This window comes from Myotis davidii, unplaced genomic scaffold, assembly GCF_000327345.1.
Source record: "Myotis davidii unplaced genomic scaffold, ASM32734v1 scaffold122, whole genome shotgun sequence".
NCBI classification, from domain to species: domain Eukaryota; kingdom Metazoa; phylum Chordata; class Mammalia; order Chiroptera; family Vespertilionidae; genus Myotis; species Myotis davidii.
In genome coordinates, this window is record NW_006293234.1 from 361,568 (window position 1) to 384,517 (window position 22,950).

Genomic DNA, 22,950 nt, shown 5'->3' on the forward strand with positions numbered 1-22,950 from the left:
CTTTTCCCCTGAGTATTCAGAATACCTGTGACAGGTATTCTGCCATCTGGGTCTTTCTCAATAGCTGGTAGGCACCGAACTCCATGATTTTTGCTGCTGGCTGGGAAAACGCATCTCCCATTATTATCTCCTTTTTGAACAAGCGTGGTACTAGGGGTTAATTCTCTAATACCCTAGAAAAACTTGGGTTTCTCAGCTATATTCAGCCCATCCCTTATCATCATACTTCAGTTATTTATTCAAGTGTTTGTCTCCCTGTTTACCGTGGAGGCTTGGGCAAGGACCACATCTGTCCTGTTTCTTACTGTTCATTCCAGTGCATTACATTATGCTGGGCACATTGAATGGGCGCCCTGTGCATCACTGTGAAATGTACTCTGCACTAGGTTCCGTGTTATGCACCTTTGCCTCCCCAAAACCTAAGACATACTACTTGTCTTCACAAGAGTAGATAAGATATGTGCAAGCAACAACAACATTTTCAAAAAAAATATGTACATGTGTCCATGGAAACTAGAAAAAGGAAAGTTTAAGAAAGGTTAAATGGAGAGGATATTAAGGAAGGCTTCAGAAGGGCCTGCTTTTGAACTGAGTCTTGAAATATGAAAAGGAGTTGGCCTAGTACCTAAGCCAATGGAAGGGGATTATAAGGAAGAGAAGCTGCTTATGCACAGGGGTATGTTCGTTTGAAAAGAAGACCATGGGCTTAGTTATCAGGGCCGTGCAGAGAAGTCACATTTAATGAGGATGCATTTCTGCTGACCTCATATAAATCAAATCCACACATTCTGTTTCTGTTGACTGGCTAACATGGTGCTGCCTATGGGAGGACCCAGTTTGTAAGTCACTTGGCCAGTAGACTTTGAACTTCAGCCATTCTTCACGAATGTTCCCTTTGTAAGGATTCACATGATTTCAAAGTGAATTCATAAAGTAAGTTTGCTACTATTTCCATATTGCAGTATTTTAGATTTCCATAACTCACATTCACATGAAATATAGTCGCGTTGGATGCTGATAGGAACAATCATTAAAGTTAAACAAAGATTTTCCTTTAGTGAATATTGAGAATATTAATTTTTACATAGAAAGTTTCAGATCAACTTTGACATTGGGTGGATTATTAAGTCAGCAAAAGTCTGACTCTGACACTTGAGATGTAGTTCAGAAATGTAATGTAAGTGAGGAGACTTGGTGTCCTTATATGGCCTTGTATTGAAGACTCATTGCTCACTGTACATCGTTAGCCCCTTTGAAGGCAGAGGCTGTTTTGCTCACATTTTAATTGCCTCCCCACTCAAAAAAATAAACTTACACAGTTAGGAATCAATACATGTTTACTGACTTAAGAAACACCACCTCCTCCCCTCGCTGACTTGTTTTCAAAGAGCAACTTTATCCCCCACCAAGCCACCATTTAGATCTCATTTTGAACGACCTGGAAAAGAAACTGAGCAGCTTGCCTACCAATTAAAAAGCACTGGAGCCACTGCTGCTAACAATATGCTGAGTGACGGCACCATCGCAGTCTAATTTACTGAGTGCTCTAATTATTGTTTTCTCCTAGATTTATCAAATGACATTATGCCTGTTCGCATATTGTATACCATCAAGGGGAGACTCAGCTGGAGAGGAAGTTCAGGCCCAGCACCAGTTTAGTACCATTAAATTAAGCAAGGCTTATGGGTCTAAGAGATAGAGAAGGGAGGCAGCAGAGTGGTCACCCAAACTCGCTCTCAGCAATATTCTTCAGAAGAGATGGATGGAGGTGAAAATTCTCATTCAGAGCAGTGCGGAGTTATGTGTGACAGTATCTGAGGGGAGAGGGTAGCATATGGCAAACCAAGAGAGCTCACCTGCCTTCCACTGCACCCCAAACCCAGCCTTATGCAGACAAGCCTGTAGCAGTTCTTCACATAAGCTATTTTGAATGTGGACCCAGGACTGTCTCACCTGAGCCCCGTGTGTCTCGTCAAGCAGTTACACAGCACACAGGGTGACATTGGGGCAAATAGAGTTTCCTAGACTCAAACATGAGCAACATTTGCAGTTGTTGACCTCAATTTCCCTAGAAAGTACATTCCTGACCTTAAAGTTGTAGAACTGCTACCAGGTTCAGTTGTCCAGTTGTACGGGGAAGTCATAAAAAAGTTCACTCATTTTAAACATTTTCTCTTTCCCAAAGAAGAATAATCCTTTTGAGGTTTCTGCTTCTGGCCAAGGGCCTGATTTCCCCTTCCCCTCGAAAATACCTCAGAGATACCTTGGAAGCACACAAAATACGTGAAACATTGATTTGCAAAGGACAGTTAACCTGGAGAGGGCAGGGGAGCCATGTGATTGCCTAGCTTACCTCTCTATGGTGTCCAGGCCATGGCCTGGGGAGAGCCCTGCAGATTCCCAGCTGTCCATGGGGAAGTGTGTCACTGAGGCACACTCCACTGCAGAGCTGACTGAGGGGGTGTCAGCAGAAGCTAGTGGCCAGTAGATATTGCCGGCCGCTGTGCACGGCAGGAGCTGGCTGTGGAGAAGGTGCACACCTGGCAGGAGCCTGGAGCTGAAGGACCCACTTGCATTGCAGGATCTGGGCACCGGGGCAGCCCAGCTACATGCACCACAGGATTCAGACGCTAGGGAAGCTGCTGTGCTACGGGGCACTAGCAAAGCCACAGGGGCTGCAATACCCATGCATGGGGGAGCCACATGCACTGCGGGCAACTGGCACTAGATAGGCCTTGTATACTGCAGGAGCCCGCCTAGCAATCACACTGAAACCAGGAGGAAAATCCCACCTCCTGCAGTGTCTTTCCAGCGCCCTCTAACGACAAAGATTAACATGGTGCCTGTTGGCAAAGAAAAAACATAAAGGGCCCATTATAATTTTTTTCAGAGCAGGCAGTAAAAGGTGAATTGGAGCTACGTTGATTTTATGCGGAAGTTGACACAGTAATTCTAAATTTCATATGGAAATGCAAAAGGCCTAACTATAGCCAAAACAACTCTGAAAAAGAAGCATAAATTTGGTGGACTAACACGACTTGATGTCTATAATAAACCCATAGTATAAAGACAGTGTGGTGTTGGTGTAAGGACAGACAAAATAGATCAATGGAACAGAATAGAGAATCCAGAAATAGGTCTACACATATAGGGACATCTGAACTTCAACAAAATTGCCAACTGGAGAAATTCAGTGAAGAAAGAACTGTCTTTTCTGAGCAGGTGGTGCTAGAACAATTAGATGTCCATATCCACACACTCAAAGTGATCCTGGGTCGGCCACTACCTTTCTCTCCTTTCAGCCACGGTGACCGTGGGTCAGAGGAATTTGGGGCCATGAAACTGCAAAGCAGAACCAAGTCTTTCAAGAGATTTTATTCCCTCAAAGTTGCTCCCAAAGTGAAAGCCATGCCTGCCCCTGCAGGAGTGCCTGCACATCCCCAGGACCTCGAAATTTACCAAATTACCAAATAGTTTAGTGATTGCATCTCTGGAAGACTGTGCTCCTGCATCAAGAATGGGTTTGCTCGCCCTGACTGGTTTGACTCAGTGGATAGAGTCTCAGCCTGCGGACTAAAGGGTCCCAGGTTCGATTCCAGTGAAGGGCATGTACCTTGGTTGTGGACACATCCCCAGTGGGGAGTGTGCAGGAGGCAACTGATCAATGTTTCTCTCTCATCGATGTTTCTAACTCTCTATCCCTCTCCCTTCCTCTCTGTAAAAAATCAATAAAATATTTTAAAAGAGAGAATGGGTTTGCTCATTAAAGCAGGCAGTGGGTACGAGGACTCTCACAACTGAGGAGCCTCTCATTTGCTTTGTCGTGCATCCAGTCTGACTACAAAAGGAGCATCCATCATCTTTTCAGATAACCCGTGGAATTGAAGCTGTTGGTGGTAAATTGTGACTTCAACAAGGGAAAACATGGCTACGCTGTGGAATGCCTGCGGGATGACATGGAAATTCTAATGGAGTTGCTGCTCAGTGTCACCACAGCACCAGAATTTCATCATCGGGAGGTGGCTGCCCTTCGGTCTCAGCTGAGGATTGACAATGCTGCGGCACTTCAGAACACACAGGCTGATATCATTGGAAATCTGCATGCTGCAGCCTACCAAAATGCCTTGGCTAACTCCTTGTATTGTCCTGATTATAGGATTGGAAAAGTGACACCAGATGAGTTACATCACTACGTTCAGAACCATTTTACAAGTGCAAGAATGGCTTTGGTGGGACTTGGTGTGAGTCATCCTGTTCTGAAGCAAGTTGCTGAACGGTTTCTGAACATGAGGGGTGGGCTTGGTTTATCAGGTGCAAAGGCCAGATACATGGAGGTGAAATTCGAGAGCAGAATGGAGACAGTCTCATTCATGCTGCCTTTGTAGCAGGAAGTGCTGCCATAGGAAGTGCAGAAGCAAATGCATTTAGCATTCTCCAGCGTGTCCTCAGCGCCGGACCACATGTCAAGCGGGGCAGCAATGCCATCAGCCCTCATTAGTTGCCAAGGGAACTTACTAGCCATTTGATGTTTCTGCTTTTAATGCCAGTTACTTGGATTCTGGACTCTTTGGGATTTATAGTATTTTGTAGGCTGCAGCTGCTGGAGATGTTATCAAGGCTGCCTGCAACCAAGTCAAAGCAATTGCTCAAGGAAACCTTTCCAGCCCAGATGTCCAGGCTGCCAAGAACAGGCTGAAAGCTGGGTACCTATTGTCAGTGGAGTCTTCTGAAGGCTTCCTGGATGAAGTTGGGCCTCAGGCTCTCGCTGCTGGCTCGTATGTGCCACCGTTCACAGGCCCTCAGCGGATTGGCTCAATAGCTGACGCTGATTTCATAAATGCTACCAAGAAGTTTATTTCTGGCCAGAAGGCAATGGCAGCAAGTGGAAATTTGGGGCATACACCTTTTGTTGGTGAGCTGTAAACCTGAAACACATTGTAGGAAAGAGATGGACATTTTCTCAACCCAGAGCAGCAAACACATGGAAGTCCCACATCTATAATGTAATATTTGTCTTGGTTTTCAATGAGGTGAAATATCTTAAAAAGTTTAAATTGCAGGTAATTGTTCCCTGCTGACCTAAAGTCAATGAAATATTCTAAGTGTTAAAAAAAAAGTGAACCTGGATCCATACTTCACATATTATACAAAAATTGACTGAAATATATGTTATAAAGCGAAATGTAAAAATAAGAAACTTCTAGAAGAAAATATAGGGAAAATTTCTGTTACTTGTATTTGGCAAAGATAGGCCCCTCAAAGAATAAATTTATTAGCTACAACCTGTAAAAAATAAATTGACAAATTAAAACTTATTTTCAAAGGTACTCTTAAGAGAAAGAATAAGAAAACAAGCCACAAATGGAGGGGGAGGGGAATGAAGGGGGAGTGGAGGAATCTTTGCAAAGCATGTATCTGATAAGTGATTTGTATCCAAGAATGTATAAAGAACTTATAAAAGAACATGAAATTCAAATTAAAAACTTGGCAGAAAATTTGAGCAGGTACTTCACCAAAGTAGTTAACTGATAACAGAAAAGCACATGAAAAGCTGATTAAGTTCATTGGCCATTAGGGAAATGAAAGTAAAGCCACAGTGAGATGCCACTGATCACTCATTAAAATGGCAGAAATTACAAAGACAGACCCTAGCCAGTGTTGGTGAGCATGTGTAGAGCTGAAACTCATATACAGCTGTATTTTCTATGTTAGAAAACAGTTTGTCAGTTTCTTAAAAAGTTGAAGGTGCACCTGCCATGTGATCCAGTGATTCCACTCCTGTGTATGTATCCAAGAGAAATGAGAGCAGATATCCATTTAGCGACTCACACATATTCATCACAGCTTTATTTGTAAGAGGACAAAACTGGAAAGAACTCAAGTATTTAAAGGTGAATGGGTTTTTTTAAAACCCTATGGTACATCCATATGCTACCTAGCAATTATAAGTCAGGAACTATTGATGGTCACACCACGTGAATGACACTCAAAATAATTATGCTGAGTGGAAGAAGCCAGATCAAAAAAAAATCACATGCTTTCTGATTCAGTTTATATAAAATTCTAGAAAGTGCAAACTAGTGTATAATATTGGAAAGCGTATTAGCAACTTCCTAAGGACGAGGAATGGAAGGATGGAGAAGAGCAGGAAAGAGGGATACAGAGATTCATGGGAAAATATGTAGGGATGTTGGATATGTTCATTATCTAGAATGTGTGAGGGTTTCATAGGTGTATACTATGTCAAAAATTATGGAATATTATACCATAAATGTGCATCCTGTATAATAAAAGGCTAATATGCAAATAGACCAAACAGTGGAACAACCAAACAACGGAACAGTCGGTCGCTATGATGTGCATTGACCACCAGAGGGCGCACAGAGAACATGGCAGCCATTGGCTGCAGTGGGATAGTGGAGCAGGTGAGTAAGGGCGCCAGACCAAGACGGGATGCCGGTCGCTGTCATCAAGGCGAGCCTCTGGTGGTTACTGAAAATTCTTTGCTCCCGCGCTCCGTGGTCCTGCCCAGCAGGCAGACCTGCTGCTGGCGCCAGCCCCACTTGCTCCCGCAGCTGGCACCAGAGCCACTGCTCGCACCCACTGCTGGTGCCCGGCACCAGCCCTGCTCACGCCCACACCTGACACCAGAGCCGCCACTCACACCTGCTGCCAGTGCCTGGCTCTCGTCCCATCGGCACGTAGGAGCAGTGGAGGCAGGAGCAGGGCTGCTGGCAGACAGAGGACCGGGGGTTGTGCGGCAGGAGGGGCTGGGTAGGGGCACAAAGATGCAGCCTCGCGGCCCACAGTTCCTTTCAAGGTGCACAAATTTGTACACTGGCCCCTAGTTTATATATAATTATATGTCAATTATACCTCAATTAAGGCCTTTAAAAAAAGAAATTCTTCCTTCCAAATTATCATCCTACTGTGTGAACTCATGTGTTAACTGATGTAACAATTTCAACCAAGTAGACAAGTTAATGGTATGCAGATTTGTTACGTTGGAAGCTTAAGTTTACCTCAAGGGTACATGAAAGAACATGCTGAATGCATCAATCATGTCCCTCAGAGAACTAAAATAAGTCCCAGTGAATAATGTGATAACATTGTGCAATTTAATATCTTTAACTATGCTGTCAAAACTTCAGAAATCAGAGAGAGAGAACCACCAAAATAAGATGGTTCTATTTGTGAGGAGAACATGTAGACTTTTCTACAAAAGAAAAGCTGTACTTTTCTTCTTCCAGTTTAAAAAGACATTCAGTGGAATCGCCACTCTCTTTTTTGGATAAGTGTTAAAACAAACCATTGAGTCTTAGAAATGATTTCTATTGAGAGGAGTTGCAAGAGCTTACCTTTCATCTGTTCATAAACCTGTTCTTTTTCACAACTGTTTTGATTCACAGCATACTGATCTGTGCTTCCTCTCTTTCCTCTCGTGTGTTTTGATATGCCAGATGTATCGTGAAGATTACTGGAGAAATGGTGTTGTCCTTCCCTGCCGGCATCACCAGACACTTTGCCAACAACCCATCGCCAGCTGCCCTGACTTTCCGGGTGATAAATTTCAGCAGGTTAGAACACGTCCTGCCAAATCCCCAACTTCTCTGCTGGTAAATATATTTTGCACAATTTTTTTAGAGATATGTGTAACTTAGCACTTCATTCTCAGATAAGGGAGGGATAAACCTTAGCAAGGAAGTAACACTGTAAAGCAATTACTGCTGTTCAGATATGTGTGTAGATTCAAACTCAGAACTTTTACAGCTGTCCAAGTTTTTTGTGATTGACTGTACATCTGTGCACATACATATTTTAATGGCCAAATATCTCAGGTGGCTGGAGAGAGATTTAGAGTAATAAAATCTGTATTAGTGACAATTTATTTATTGTCCATTTTACTTATCATCAGTAGACAATGGCTAAGGATGGTGGAAAATGAACCCAATAAAAGGAATAAGCTGTTATAGTAGCATCTTTGAGGTCAAACGATATTTGAATTGTGCGTTACTCTTCACATGAACATGAAAACCTTTTCTGTGAAACATAATTATATCGACATTGCTGGGTAGTAACTGAGTGCCTCTGTTTGGTATAGTGTGAAAGTATGACCTACAATAACACTGACCTGGGCTGGAATCCTGATTCTCTTACCTATTAGCTATTCCAACTTAAGCAAATTACTTAATTTTGCTGACCCTCCATTACTATCTGCTGCCTTGCTGTGTGGCTACAGCTCTGGAAGCTCTAGGTAACTTGAATGTTTTTAGATAATAACACTTTACTAGTAAACAGCCTGAATCAGCATCTTTACCTCAGCTTGATTAGAGGCAAAGTCTCGGAGGAGGCCAGGATTCTCTTCCTACATGCCCCGACCCATATAGCAACAACCCAGACCAGGGCCCCGCAGAACCGCATAGCCCATGCTGAGACTTGGCTCCCCACCACCCCCAAACTACTCCCTCTCAACAGAACAGTAGCAGTTTTAAGGCTCTGATGTTTTTTTGACTGAGCTGTTCTGACTTGTTAGACTTCTGCCAGCTGACTTGTGACCTGCCTTTATGACATCATCACTGCCACTCTTCTGTCTTCTTAATCTCTAATTTTCTCTTTTATAACATTTGCCCATCCTTAAAAAGGAAGAGAATTCTTCCTTTGCAGATAGATTTTAATGAAATGTTAATAGAGTGCCTAGCACATAATAGGTGCTCAGAAAATTATATCTACTGTTTGATGTAGAATATTCTGAAAGTGAAATGTCATTAAACTTGAGTTGTATGTCCAGTTTCTGAGTCACTTGGGTTCTCAGTTTCCTCATTATGTGGGAAGTGAGCAAATGCTTTTCACACTCTTATGTGACTTTTTTGTCATTGAGAAGAGCATTTTCAAGATATATCAGGTGGGTCACCTGTGGGCAGGCACCTGAGCAAAGCTAATGCTTCTCATAAGAATACAAACTCCTCAGTTCATCAAGACTGTGCTTGTCTATTGTAACTACCATGGTAACTATCATTTAAATTCCAGGGTCATCTTGTAAGAACAGTGACTTTTTTATGACTTAGATGCTCTTAGGTGATATATTGTGAATGCTAAAAAGGTAGCGTGGTAATTCTAGTATCACGCTTTTTTCCGCAGTTGGCGACAAAGACATTTGGCCAAAAATTTAACTCAGTAATTTCTGAGAAACTACTGTTCAAGTCAATACCAAAAAAGAAAAAAAAGAAAACCAATAAACTCAGCTATTTGATTGCTTTAACAACTGTCTAAGTCAGAGGAAACTGGTGATGTAGAAAGAGCTATTAAGTTTGGATTAATAAATAATTCACTCTTCAAAGCAACCAATTATCATTATGAATGGTTAATATTACTGGGTACTCCCTGAGATTTATAAAACTACAATAATGCCTCCCTATGGGTATTAATCTATTAACTTAATACCATTTAGAACTGCAATTGAATTGAAACCATACTACTGTTAATAATATAATCTACAAATTGTCAAAGATGGATGTAGAAATCAGATGCAGTTTGCTAAGATGATTCTTTATGTCAAGATGATAATCATTTTTTTCTTCCCAATTGAATAGCGATAATACCCAAAGTGATGCCAATAGCAAGGAATTCTGGGTAAACATGCCAAATTTGATGACTCACCTAAAGAAAGTGTCTGAACAAAAACCCCAGGCTACATATTATAATGTGGACATGCTTAAATATCAGGTAAGCCTATTTATATCGCCAGGGGGTGGTTTTTACATTACAAATGTATATTCTAACATACCTAGCATTAAATAAAAGTAAATAAAATAACATTTCTTTTAATATTATTTAAAAGCTATAATTATAACCAAATAGAAAGTTTAAAAAACTGCTTGCAGACATAGTGACAAGAATATTCATACATATTCTTAGTTTAAACTTACAAGTAAAATATTTTATTTAATTAGAAAAACATGCCACAGAATGAAGTTGCAGAAAATTACATCAGTGAATATTATAAATATTGATAAACTTGTTCACTGTATTTTGTTAAGAACATTACTGTATTAAAAACTCTTATTTTAAATTATTAAATGTAAGTAGACTGGTGGTTTTTTTTTCTAATGTGGTAGTCCTATGAAATAAATTCTAGTAAAATTCATGGTAAGAAATAATTTGATATTAAAAGACTGGTTGGTACAACACAATATAGTATAAAAGAATTTTCTTTTTCTGTCCAGGATTGCCCTCCTCCCAAATTACTGGCTTAGTAAATAAGCTTTCAAACCAGGATTCTGTATAGCCTGAGTACCCTATTGATTCCCAGCCACTTGATCACCTAGGTTATCTTTAATGTATTATAATTTTTGTGATTAAATATGTTTATATTATTTTTCTTAAGATGGGGAAAAATATTATTTTTAAAGTTGTATTTTACTAGAAATTGGTGCATCTTAAACATAACTCTATAATCACCAGAGAATTTGTAAATGAATACTAGTTCTGAACTTGTGCTAATTACTAGTATATATAGACTTGAGGCCTGGTGCACGAAATTGGTGCAGTTGGGGGGAAGGGGTGGCCCTCAGCCCAGCCTGCACCCTCTCACAGTCTGGGAGCCTTCGGGTGATGTCCAACTGCTATGGAGGTGGGAGAGGCTCCTGCCACGGCCACTGCGCTCGCCAGCCATGAGCCTGGCTCAGGGCTTCTGGCTGAGTGGTGCTCCCCCTGTGGGAGCGCAATGACCACAAGGGGGCAGCTCCTGTGTTGAGTGTCTGCCCCCTCGTGGTCAGTGCACGCCATAGCGAGCAGTTGAGCGGCCTTAGCATATAATTACCATATTACGCTTTGATCAGTTGAATGGACAACCAGACCACTGGACACTTAGCATATTAGGTTTTTTATTATATAGGATATACATAGTCATCTACGTTAAAATCTACTTGAAAATATAGAAATAGACATAGAGATATAGACACAGATATAGACATAGACATCTGTTGGGCCCTGAAACTCCCAGAGATTTTGACTTAATTGGTTTAGGGTATGACCCAGATATCTGTATTTGTTTCAAGTTCTCCAAGTGATTATAATGCACCCTATAGGTTGAAAAGCACTCATAATATCATAAGGAAACCATTGAAAGTGAAGTATATATATGATGGCACATTTTACAAAAATGCAAATGAATGTTTTTTCTGTAAGAATTGGATTATCTAAGCTTATTATCAACTAGAGGTCCAGTGCATGGATTTGTGCACTGGGGGGGTCCCTCAGCCTAGCCTGTGCCCTCTCGCAATCCAGGACCCCTCAGGGGATGTCAGAGAGCCAGTTTCGGCCCCATCCCCGCAGGCCAGGCCGAGGGACCCCACTGGTGTACAAATTCATGCACTGGGACTCTAGAATGCATACAAGATCTTTGGTTAATCTCTTCCTGCCCTCCCCCTCCTCCCCTCGTTCTGAGATTCGTCAGTCGGTTCCATGTTTCCATGCCTGTGGCTTCTGCTCCTGCGTTGAGCATCTGCCCCCTGGTGGTCAATGCGCATCATAGCTATTAGTCAGTTGAATGGTCGGCCAGTTGGCCAGTCACTTAGTCTTTTATATATATATAGATAATATTAAACAAACACACAACATGACAGAAATTCATCACTTTTATAATTAAAAGATAATAAGATTTGGAAACAGCCTAAATGCCCATCAGCAAATGAATGGATTAGAAAACTGTGGCACATCTACACAATGGAATACTACGCTGCTATAAAAAAGAAGGAATTCTTACTATTTGCCACAGCATGGATGGAACTAGAGAGCATTATGCTAAGTGAAATAAGCCAGTCAGTGAAAGAAAAATACCACATGATCTCATTCATTTATGGATAATAAAGAACATTATAACCTAATGAACAAAAAAGATAGATACATAGGCAGAGAAGCATCGAAAAGACTGTCAAAGTACAGTGGGAAGGCTGGGAATGTTGTGGAGGGGGGCGATAAGAGATCAATCGAAGGACTTATATGCATGCATATAAGCATAACCAATGGACACAAGACACTGGAGGGGTGGGGTAAGGGCATGTGCCAGGGAGTAGGGGAGGCCAGGAGGAGGTCAATGGGGGGAGGGGGGGAGACATATGTACTACTATTTGTAATAATTTAAACAAGAAAATAAAAAAATTTATAAAAAGATAATATAAAATGCATTTCCATTTAACTTTTCCCCAAAGCATTTAAACATATTTAGTGATTGCTTTAAGATTCTGAGAGAAATTAAAGGAGTTAAGAAAAAGACATTCCAATGTAATTTTTCCCTGAATAGGAAGTTAAATTCTGGGGCACATGCATGGTTCTTATGCCCACCAGGGTAAAACTAAAACTGTAGTTGTTTTCTTTCATTACAAATCCTGCATATGCATTTTCAATTCAAATTAAAATAGTTTTTTGGAAATTTTAAATCCTGTAAAATTTTTAAATTCTTCATATTTGTCATTAAGTGAACCTGGAAAATAGATAGACTCACCCATTGCAGTATGAGTTTAGTGTATAAGTATAACATTGGCAAGAAACTGAATTCTGGAATTAAGTCACCTTCCTACTGGCCACTGACCTTGGGCACTTCATCTCCCTGGACCTCAGTTTCCTCATCTGCAATTAAAGATGACAGTGATTCCTACCTAGATATTTTATGGGCTGTATGAGGAGCTTACTATATTTCAAAGTACTTTGGAACATGTAAATGTCCCTAGGCCAGTTGTTCTGTGTTAAAGTGTGCTCTGAAAAATCTCTTGTTGAATTGTGTTGTTTTCAATTATGCAAGGAATTGGGTGAGAGGCACAACTAGTGTTTTTTGTGGGATTGCCCTCAAATTGCAGCATGTTTAGTTTCTGGTCACCAGTATCATCCCCCAATAGTAAGGACAATCAGAGGCACACCCTCACTTAGCCACAGCACCTGGCTGAATAGAACCACACTATGAAGCTGGAACTGCTGAGGACAGAGTGCAGAAACACCGCTTTTGATCTATCTTAACTGGTAGATTTTTAAGTAAAAGTTCATTTACAGAGGATTGTGTTGTTAAAAATAAAGTTTAAAAAACCATAATAATGATTATCTAACTGAAATTGTCCTCAAAAGCCATGCGTGTCATTTTATTTAAAAAAACACCACCACATTTCTGGGCTTGGTTCTGCAGCAGCCACTCCTGCCTCAGGCCGCTTCACCATGGTGTCCATATGTGCAGAGCTTGCCAAGTCAACAAAGGGCTGTTTATGGTCTTCAAAATCCGCAAAACTCATACTCCATGAATCAAACTGCAAGGGCATAGACCCACCCCATCGCTGCTGCAGGGTGGCGTACTTAGAAAAGGAGGATTTCCTAGAGCTATTCATTGTCACATTGAACAATCAAGGAATAATAACATTGTGAATTTTTTCATTCTGGGCCTTTAAAACTCAAGTTTATATTATTGGCTTTAGGTAAAATATATTTTAGTTGATTCTTCAAACCTGGATTTTCCTTGGTCAGACTCACAGTTGATTCTAACTAGAATTGACAGGAGACAGCTGAATGCTGCACTTCCGGTTAGAGGACCAAGTCCTTATTTTGACACATCCGAAAAGAGTAACAATAACCTCCTTTGTCTAACTCACTGGTTTGTTGTGAAGGGCAAATATGATAAGAATATCAATAGGGCACATGAATTAAAGCACTGGTCACTGACTCTGTGCCAGGCCCTTTGCTGAGTGTTTCCCATGAACATCTTCAATCTGCCCGACAACTCCATGGGTAAATATTGTTGTTATCATTCCCATTTGGCAGGTGAGGATATAAGTGAGGCACAGAGAAGTTTAGTAACTGGTCCAAGATCACTCAGCTTGTAATGCAATGAGAACTCACATCCAGACCTGTCTAACTCCTGGGCCTCAGCCCCTAACCAGTGCTCTACCACCTCCTTACCTGACCTAAAGTATATTCTAAACTCTACAGTACTAGAGAGTTTAATCATTGATTTTGTTTTTTAATCTGTAACAACTTCCCCAAAGCACCAGCTCTCCCTCACATGGCACCCGTCATGGTGATTTTCACTGACAGCTCCTCTGTGAGCGGCACTAACAGCACGCTGATGTCTAAGAACATTCCTATGGGAGATAATCCTAGCTTCTGGCTTGTCCTGATTAATGGTGGAGCCTTAACTATTCTCTTTTCCTGTCATTTGGCAAGGTGTCTGCCCAGGGCATTCAGTCCACACCTCTGAACCTGGCCGTGAACTGGCGGTGTGAGCCCACCAGCACCGACCTGCGCATAGATTACAAATACAATACGGATGCAATGACAACCGCCGTGGCCCTCAACAATGTGCAGTTCCTGGTCCCCATCGACGGAGGAGTAACCAAGCTCCAGGCCGTGCTCCCCCCGGCAGTCTGGTAAGGAGCCCCCACCCCCTTCCGCTTCCCCAAAGAGCTCCTCTGGACAGAGGGACCCCAGACTTCTTAGCATTTGTTTCCTCCTGGAGACCACAGCAGGCCTGTGTGTCAGGTTCAGGGAAAGAAACAGAAACCACCGCAGCTATTTTAAGCAGAAAATGGTTTAGCACAGGGATTTAGATGCCCACACGTACATGGTGGAAGTGCTAGAAAAACAAGCTGGAAGCTGGTTCTCCAGGAATGTTTCCTGGAAGACGTAGCATCGGCCGGCCAGAGGAGCTGCTCGCCTCGGCCATAACCAAGAAGGAACATCAGGAGGCTGCCAGGGCAGCCACTGAATTCAAGAACACCCACTGTCACTCTGGTGGAGGGTGAGAAAGTTCCTACCAGCTCTGCCTTAACTGCCTTTCAACACTCACAAAACTGCAGGCTGGGCTGGAGCGCTGCGGTCGGATCCCCACATCTCAGGTTGCTGGCAGCAGAAAGCAGCCAAGAAAGCAGCAGGAAAAGGCCTCTCTCTCCCTCCTGTTCTCCAGAGCTCACGCAGTGCATGTGACTGGTGAAGTCTAATCTGCACCCAGGGCCCTAAACACAGGGGAGCCTGAGAAGTGGAGGGTTCCGCTTTGTAGCCTCTGTGAACAGAGACTGAATAGGCGCTGAGTACCAATGGTCGCTCCTAGGAAAACTGTTCTGGGTTTCCCACGTGATTGTCAAAAGCAGAAAATGGAACATTTTTAAAAAATGAATGTCAGCCATGTAACAGCTCCAGTGTAAATGGCCAGAACTGATGAACTGACCCTTCTCATCTATCCTTTCAGTAGATGTGTTTAAAAAAAACTTAACCGTATTGTCCTCTAAATATTTACCTATCCGACAGTGTGGTAGCCGGTTACAATAAGGAACAGGAAAGGAGAGAATTTATATGTGGATAGATAGATAAACAGATAGATAATGTTTAAATTGTAGCTGAAAACTTCAAAATCCTTTTTAAAAAAAATTAACACTATCTGGAAAAAATAGGGCATCTATTAAACAAAAAACTTTGCAAATGCAAAAGTCTTTTACCAATTTTATTTTTAGGAATGCTGAACAACAAAGAATATTGTGGAAAATTCCCGATATTTCTCAGAAGTCAGAAAATGGAGGTAATGTCATCACAGGCTTACTTTATTTAATATCTGAGGCTGAAATCATTTGCAGGTATCAGGTAACTATTAATCAAACTACACTTTATACTAAAAGCAAGCAAAATATGTCACTTCATTTTGGCACATGTGTATTTCAACCAATAAAAGCAAGTAATTCGTCAGTGAATCTTCTGCTTCCCCTTTTCTGCCTCAAACCCACATCAAACAGATCATATTTTCAGCATTAAAAAAAAAAAGCTTTTAATTAGGCATATTTCCACTCTGTATCAGATCTCACACTCTGATAGTTTAGATAGGTTTTTACTTTCCTCTGATATCAATCATAGGTTGGAGAATACATTGCCTTCTGAGTAGCATACTTCCAAATTTTTTAATACTATTTGGCTGAATTACACTTGAATCTACATGCAGTAGGAGCCACTCATCATATTTAATGATAAATCTTATCACCATATTAGAACATATACTGTTTTCTGATAAGTTAGATTTTGTTTATTTAACTTTGAGTACAGTTTCTAAAATTAAACCCAGAATGTGGTGTTGACTATTGTCTTGTAATTATATAATACTTTGTTCATAGGTGTGGGTTCTTTATTGGCAAGATTTCAGTTATCTGAAGGCCCAAGCAAACCTTCCCCATTGGTTGTGCAGTTTACAAGTGAAGGAAGCACCCTTTCCGGCTGTGACATTGAACTTGTTGGAGCAGGCTATCGATTTTCACTCATCAAAAAAAGGTTTGCCGCAGGTGAGTGTGTGTCTTGTGAGTTTCATTTGCAAAAATAATGTTGCCTCAGCAACTCTTCCTTCCGAAGAAAAAGGTTGTGATTTCCTCACCTTTTTTCTACTCCTCTTTCCCCTCCCAGCCCTCAATTCCTATCTCAATTAGAAAGCAAACCAACTGTTGAATGAAGGACAAATTGGACAGTGGACTGAAATTAGAAATTAGGAAAGCCCTGGCTACTTCTCATGGCTCTGGCTCTGGCTCTGTTTCTTAGGTGGCACTAATTAATCATTCCCACTGTATAGATGTGTATACTGAGGTTAATGAAGTAAATCCTACTTTTGTTATATTGACAAGCAAGGTAAATGTCATTTGCCTTGAATGTATTTCTTACCTGAAAACTTTTCTTCTCCAATCTTCATAGATTTTAGACTCGTCAGGCTTAGCTGGGATTGTCAGGCTTAGCTGGGATTTAAGAGGCTCCATCTCCCTCTTTAACAGCAACCTTAAGGAATCTACCTCGGAGATCGGTCCTTGTTGCCCATGAGCCGATGTGACCGCGAGATGGGTTTTGGGCACACAAGGTCTTTTGTTGGCAGGGAATTCCCCAGTACTGGGGTGACTATACCTGTCAATGATTTGTTGGGATAAGTTCTGGTTTTTATGCCGGCTTTAATGATATAATTACTAATTACACTCCTTTCACTCTCAGAAATGACCCAGATTGGAAAGTAATTATATGGCAATTCTTCCTAAAATAAGATGGATTCTCACATCCAGAAACAAATCTCCCAACCTATTCTGAGCAAAACGCAAATTTGTGAAAAATGTTTACATATGGAAATGTGAATAGGCCACTAGCTGGTCTGGAAAATTGAAAAACCCAAAAAATATGATGTCTTATAATTAGTATTTCACCCATCAAATATGCATTAGTTGGCTCCTAGGGTTAATGTAGGAGGAATAGAAATGTTAGCCATTTAATAATCACCTTATTGATTATTATATAGTAGGTAACCTACTGGTATGTTGTTTTGTTTTACAGGAAAATACTTGGCAGACAACTAATAAAATCTTGTGCAAGGATTCAGAAGATCACATAATGGAGAACTGTTGTATGAGAAACAGGTTTCAGTTTGGGTTTGATGAAAACAAATCAAAATCTGCACTTGGGATAAATCTGCTGGAAATGCCCACGACTTTTCAGCAATGATTTCCCTCACACAATACCATGATGACCAGTCCTACAGTATTTACTTCTAGGTGTAATATTGTTGTGGTTTCAAAATGTAATTATTGTATTTGTAAATTGTACTCATTCCAGTAAAGCAGTTAGACACTTGAGTTTTAGCATTTTACCACTCCTGAAATGGATGTAATTTAATCTGTGGTATGTAAATTTAATAGTAGTACTGTTGAATGGCACAGCGCTTACAGAGGTAGGTTGAATTTTGTCAATATATAAAATTTAAATATAATATTGATAGCTATCACAAAGGGGGTGCCACATACAAAGGAAATTAAGTGGAACCAGAAAAAAAAACTTTTTTTTTCAGTTCTTAGTATGTTTTATTCTAGTGCTAAATAAAAAATTCTATCTTCAAATGTTTAGTGAGTTAAATTCAGAAACTATTTCAGAAAAACATTCTAAGGTTACAGCATATTCAAAGAAAAGCATTAATTACCACTTTTTAAAAAAGCTTTTTTTTCAAACTGCAAATTTCATAAAAATGCAAACTGTGTAAACAGGGCCTCTTATTTTTATAACTTGTGTATAAAGGGAAAGCAATTCATATTTAAAGTTTAAGTATATGAAATTATAATCAAGTAAAGAAGATATTGACGTCTTAACTACTTCCCCTCTCTCTCTACAGCTTCGCAAATGTAGAGATTGTTGAATAATCCAGTCAGACTAAAACAAAAATTGTGATTTTAAAACTTCAAGACTCTCCATAGTTGAGCTGGTTCGCAACTTTTGCACAGTTACTCTAAACAGAGAGTTCCTCCCACTGAGCATGGAGACCGGTGCCATGCGTCTTCCTCCTCACCCATAGGAATCAAAATGTTGAGACCAAAAATCTCTGAAAAAAATGTTTGTCCCCTATTTAAATCCAGAAGGAGAATTTTAATCACAATCATTTATAATATTTGGGAAGGAAAAAAATAAGCTTTATCAAAGAAGTTCTCTCCACATAATTGTGTAATAAAGTCCTTTTAGATAAAATTCATTGTATGAAACTATAAATCTTTGCCATTCTGGGGGGGACTCAAAAAGAGTTATAAAAAATGTTATTATTTTATTGTTGCAAGGTACAATACAAACTTCAAGTACTCAGTTGGGTCTCACGATGAGGGAATTCAGAATAGAGAAGCACTTCTTCAGGGATCCCAGTTATAAAACCTTCCTTCATTCTGATCTGAAAACACAAGTCTTCCTTCAAGTCATAGAGCTTATTTTAAACATAGGCAAATTCGTGTTCTAGGTTATACTGTTAAATAACTGTAATTATAAGTTGTTTTATTTATCATTAGTTGCTAAATTTTACTTTACACTTACTCATATTAGACAAAGAATTTTGAGCCCCTTTAAGTTTTTAAATCTTACTCTTAAAATGAGATTGTGACTGGCAGTAGTTCACAGTGGAACTTTCTAAATTGGTGTTTGTACTTCTCTATCAGTGCTGGCTACCCAGAGGATGTTCAGAGTGAGCTGCCTTGCATTTGAAGGATATTCTCAATTGGCTTCTCAAGTCTTGTGTTGAAGTTTTTTAAACAAATAACTAATATACTCTTTTTATGTAAAGATATGCTATTTGATTTTGAAACCAAAAGAGAGAATGCAAATTTTTAAATATATGAAACATAGGGAAATTCCAAACACTAAAACCAATGGAAAATAAACTGCAGAAAACTGAGAACTATCCAGCATATAAATATAAAAGTGTGTTTAAAGTAATCAGTTTGTGAAAAAACATTGAAAATTAGCACAAAGCATATTAAAATGTGTAAATATTACTGTTCTCATGTCTTGCTCTTTATATTTATTTTATTTCAATTGGTTCTGGAGTGAATTGGTAGTTAAACACAAGGACTTTTTGTTAATAAAAGAATAATTTTGTTGATATTGTAAAAAATGTAATTTAAAACATAGATTACAATAATCCCTAACATTATTCAAATGTTTCCAGGAACTAAAATTTGGAACAATGAAGATATCCTATGATCTCTTAATTAGTCTTTGTGAAACAGAATGAAAGTCAGTGATTTCAGAGTTACTAAACCTTGAATAACCAGAATCTCAATAGAGAATATATCTCTTTCAGTTCAGAAAATAGGTTAAATAATAACAAACTCATATCAGGGAGGTCTGGGTGTTTTTCTTTTACTCTTGTAGTTTATATTCTCCTGTTACACCTGTACCCACTGTACTATGCACTAAGAATTCATGTCAGAAAAAATGATCCAAGACAGTACAAGAGTCTCTGTTATAAAAGAAACATTAAGTCGGGTTCATTATCAATCCCTAAAGCAGAACAACGTGAGCTAGTACATATTAACATTTTCAATACTATGGGTTAAAATGAAAAGAAAGGGTTTTGTTAACCAGGACATCACGTTCTGAGCAATATGGTTACAAAGGTTCTGCTCTATCAAGATAGAAAGTATGAATGATGCTGCTTTATTTTGGCAAAATGGAAAGTATGTTTTTCTTTTCAAATAAATTCCATATTTTCATGGTATTTTTAAAAATAAATTCTCATTATGAATTAGTCTGAATTTTATCATAATTGGAATTTCTAATTCCTAAAGATTAAATTTTTAAATTATTTTTAAAGCTCTATTCTTCTCTATACCTACAGCCAAAATGGGAATTCACTGCATGGTATTTGGGGATCTGTTTTACCTATAAAGGAAGAAAGTCCACATTCCAGTGGTTTCAAGTGAATGCTGAATGTTTTGTGTATTTTTACTCCACCTTTATCTACAGATAGTCCGAGGCCATAATTAAACATATTTTCATTTCTTCTTTTCAAAGAAACCCGCACAGTTCTAGTAATGTAACTGCATTACACTGACGCTGACTTCTGTGTGACCTTAGACAAATCACTGCTCTTTTCAGCTTCTCCTCTTTGCAGTGAGGGATTGGGATTGCCAGTGGTTTTCAAGCTTTTCTTAGCAGCAGGACTTTTTGTACTAGAATTGTGCATGGAATCCTGTTAGGCAAAACAGCTCAAACAATGCAGGAGTTCCTCCAGCAGTTTAAATCTGGGTTCCCCACCCCGTGGCTCCCAGCACTGTTTCGACAGCATAACAACACCTCAATGATCTATACAGTTTCTTCCACATCTGAAATTCCATGATTCTACTTGACTCAGATAGGTCACCTTGGGGGACTTTACAAGGTCACTTGTACAATCATAGTAATTAACTGAGATACAATAAAAATTGATATTTACTTGAGAGCTTACCATGTACTAGTCACTATAGCTATTAGCTCATTTAATCCTTATATCAATCTCCAAATTGTAGGTACTCTTTTGAATTCCTATTTTTACAAATGCTGACATTGAAGACTAGACAGATTCACTAATTTGCCCAAAGAGACACAGCAACTGGAAGTAACCCAGTTATCTTGACTGCAGAAGGAGCCCTGACCTGTTTTGCTTGCTCATTCTGGAACATAAACTCTTCTGTTTGATTGTACTATACATATTCTATTTGAATGCCAAATTAAAGGTGCTATGAAAAATTAGTATCAAAATCAGGATAATTCCAGTAGCAAAATTGTTAGGAAAAATGTGTTTCTCAAAATATGATATGTGGACCACTTGTGTTATTTATTTTAAAAAGGCAATGATTTTGGCTTACTCACAACTATATCCCTGGAGCGTAAGAGACAGTAGGTGCCAAAAAATGTATATTAAATAAAGAAATCTCTAGAAATGGGGTTTAAAAATAAGTGTTTTGAGCCCTAGCCAGTTTGCTCAGTGGATAGCGCATTGGCCTCCTGACTGAAGGGTACCGGGTTCCATTCTGGTCAAGAGCATATGCCTGGGTTGTGGGCTCAATCCCCAGCAGGAGGCAGCCAATCAGTGACTCTCTCTCATCATTGATGTTTCTGTCTCTCTCTCCCTCTCCCTTCCTCTCTGACATCAATAAAAATATATTTTTTTAAAAAAGAAATATTTTGACAAGCACCCAAGATTTGAGGATCACTGCCCTAATAGATCTCTCAGGTCCTTCTTGGCTCTGACATTATTTCAAATTTTAAATACTAAATTGTAATTTGAATATCATTTTTTCTAGTGAATTTGTTTTTTTCACTCAGCTCATTTAATTTTCTTCTAATCTTGAAAAGGAGAAAGATAAAGTGGATTTTTCTAAGAACATCCCTCTTTTCCTTAGAGCTCTCCTGTTATGCTATCTCAGTCTCAAAGTGGCCTGAAATGCATTCTCTCATTTCCATGTTTCTGTCCTTTTCTTCAAAGTCTTGAAAGTTTAAAGGGAGCAGTAGGGAGGTTGCAAGCTGTGGTTCATCCCAAACACACAGTCTTAATAAACGTCTCCCTCCTTGCAAAGGAAACTCAGACACCTAACCTGTAAGTCAACCCATTTGTCTTGTAGGCCTTTGAATTGAATGTTTTATAAACACAGACTAATGTCATTACGAAAAAATTGCACCAATCCTTTTTATTTCCTTTCTTTTTCTTTAAAATAATCAAAGGCTATCAAGGAAAGTTGAATGGCACCATAAACTATGCAGATATCGACTAAGGAACGGGTTTGTAGGTTTGTTTTTATTAAGCTTTCTTTTTCTCCAAAAATTATGCATTGGAGCAAAGTCACATTCAGTCCAAATACTCTCATTTTGTACATGGTTTTCTGATTAGCAATTTTTTAAAAACAAGCATGATTTTTTTATATCAAAATGAGAGTGATTTCTAGATATTGCTTTAAAAGTTAATATTACAAGTAAACATGTTTCCTTGCAATGAATCAAATTAAACTGTTGATATGAGTGAACAAATCAATTCATGTTACACTGAATAAAGAGACTGTTCTGATGACCCACCCTACCCCCTTTTACTGTGTGCACTTCTCTCTTGAAGCTTTATTGTATTTTCCTGCTCCTTTTTTTTTTTTCCAATTTGGCAAATAACATTTAGATTTCACTCAATCACTCATGAATTGAACATGGATACCATTACATTACTTTTGGTGCATGAAATATATAGAGGAAGAATGAGAGAGGAATATAATGTCTTAAGTCTCCAAATATTCAAAACAAAACAAAACAAAAAACCCACTAGCTTCTCTCTTTTGTCATTGCTTTGATGTTCTGTCTTCTGTAGGCTACAGTTGCATTTTTAATATCTAATTGAAATCTAAGCATCCTTCTCGAAGGAATGTCAAAATTTAGTATCTGTGGGCAGACCTCTTGACTGTCCCTTATGTTTAATACCTGATTTGTATCTTACATGAGTATTCTATGAGAGAAAGGCACCTCCTTGTTGACATTCACCATGGGCATAACTTATTCTCTAGGTTTAACTTCCAAGGGTATTTTCCTTTGATTTCTAGTATCTCTGGTCACCTCTTTCTACCCCTAGGGTGATACATTGCCTGTTCTGGATACATTGTCTATGTAACCTTAAAAGAAAGGATGTGTTCAGTG

General features: G+C 39.3%; 1 protein-coding gene and 1 pseudogene across 17 annotated transcripts in view; both read left to right on the forward strand.

Annotated features, from left to right (window-relative positions):
• Positions 1-20,044, forward strand: part of SGIP1 (SH3-domain GRB2-like (endophilin) interacting protein 1) — a 226,394-nt gene extending 206,350 nt beyond the window's left edge. For all 17 annotated transcript variants that reach the window (XM_015565995.1, XM_006766889.2, XM_015565994.1 and 14 more), the window contains 6 exons: positions 7,461-7,616; positions 9,591-9,723; positions 14,203-14,405; positions 15,486-15,550; positions 16,134-16,298; positions 17,320-20,044. In XM_015565995.1, coding sequence (XP_015421481.1) covers positions 7,461-7,616; positions 9,591-9,723; positions 14,203-14,405; positions 15,486-15,550; positions 16,134-16,298; positions 17,320-17,342 — 745 coding nt within the window. In that variant the 3' untranslated portion in view covers positions 17,343-20,044. The remainder of the gene's footprint in view (positions 1-7,460; positions 7,617-9,590; positions 9,724-14,202; positions 14,406-15,485; positions 15,551-16,133; positions 16,299-17,319) is intronic.
• On the forward strand, positions 3,293-4,992 carry LOC102772115 (annotated as a pseudogene).
• Positions 20,045-22,950: the final 2,906 nt, after the last annotated feature.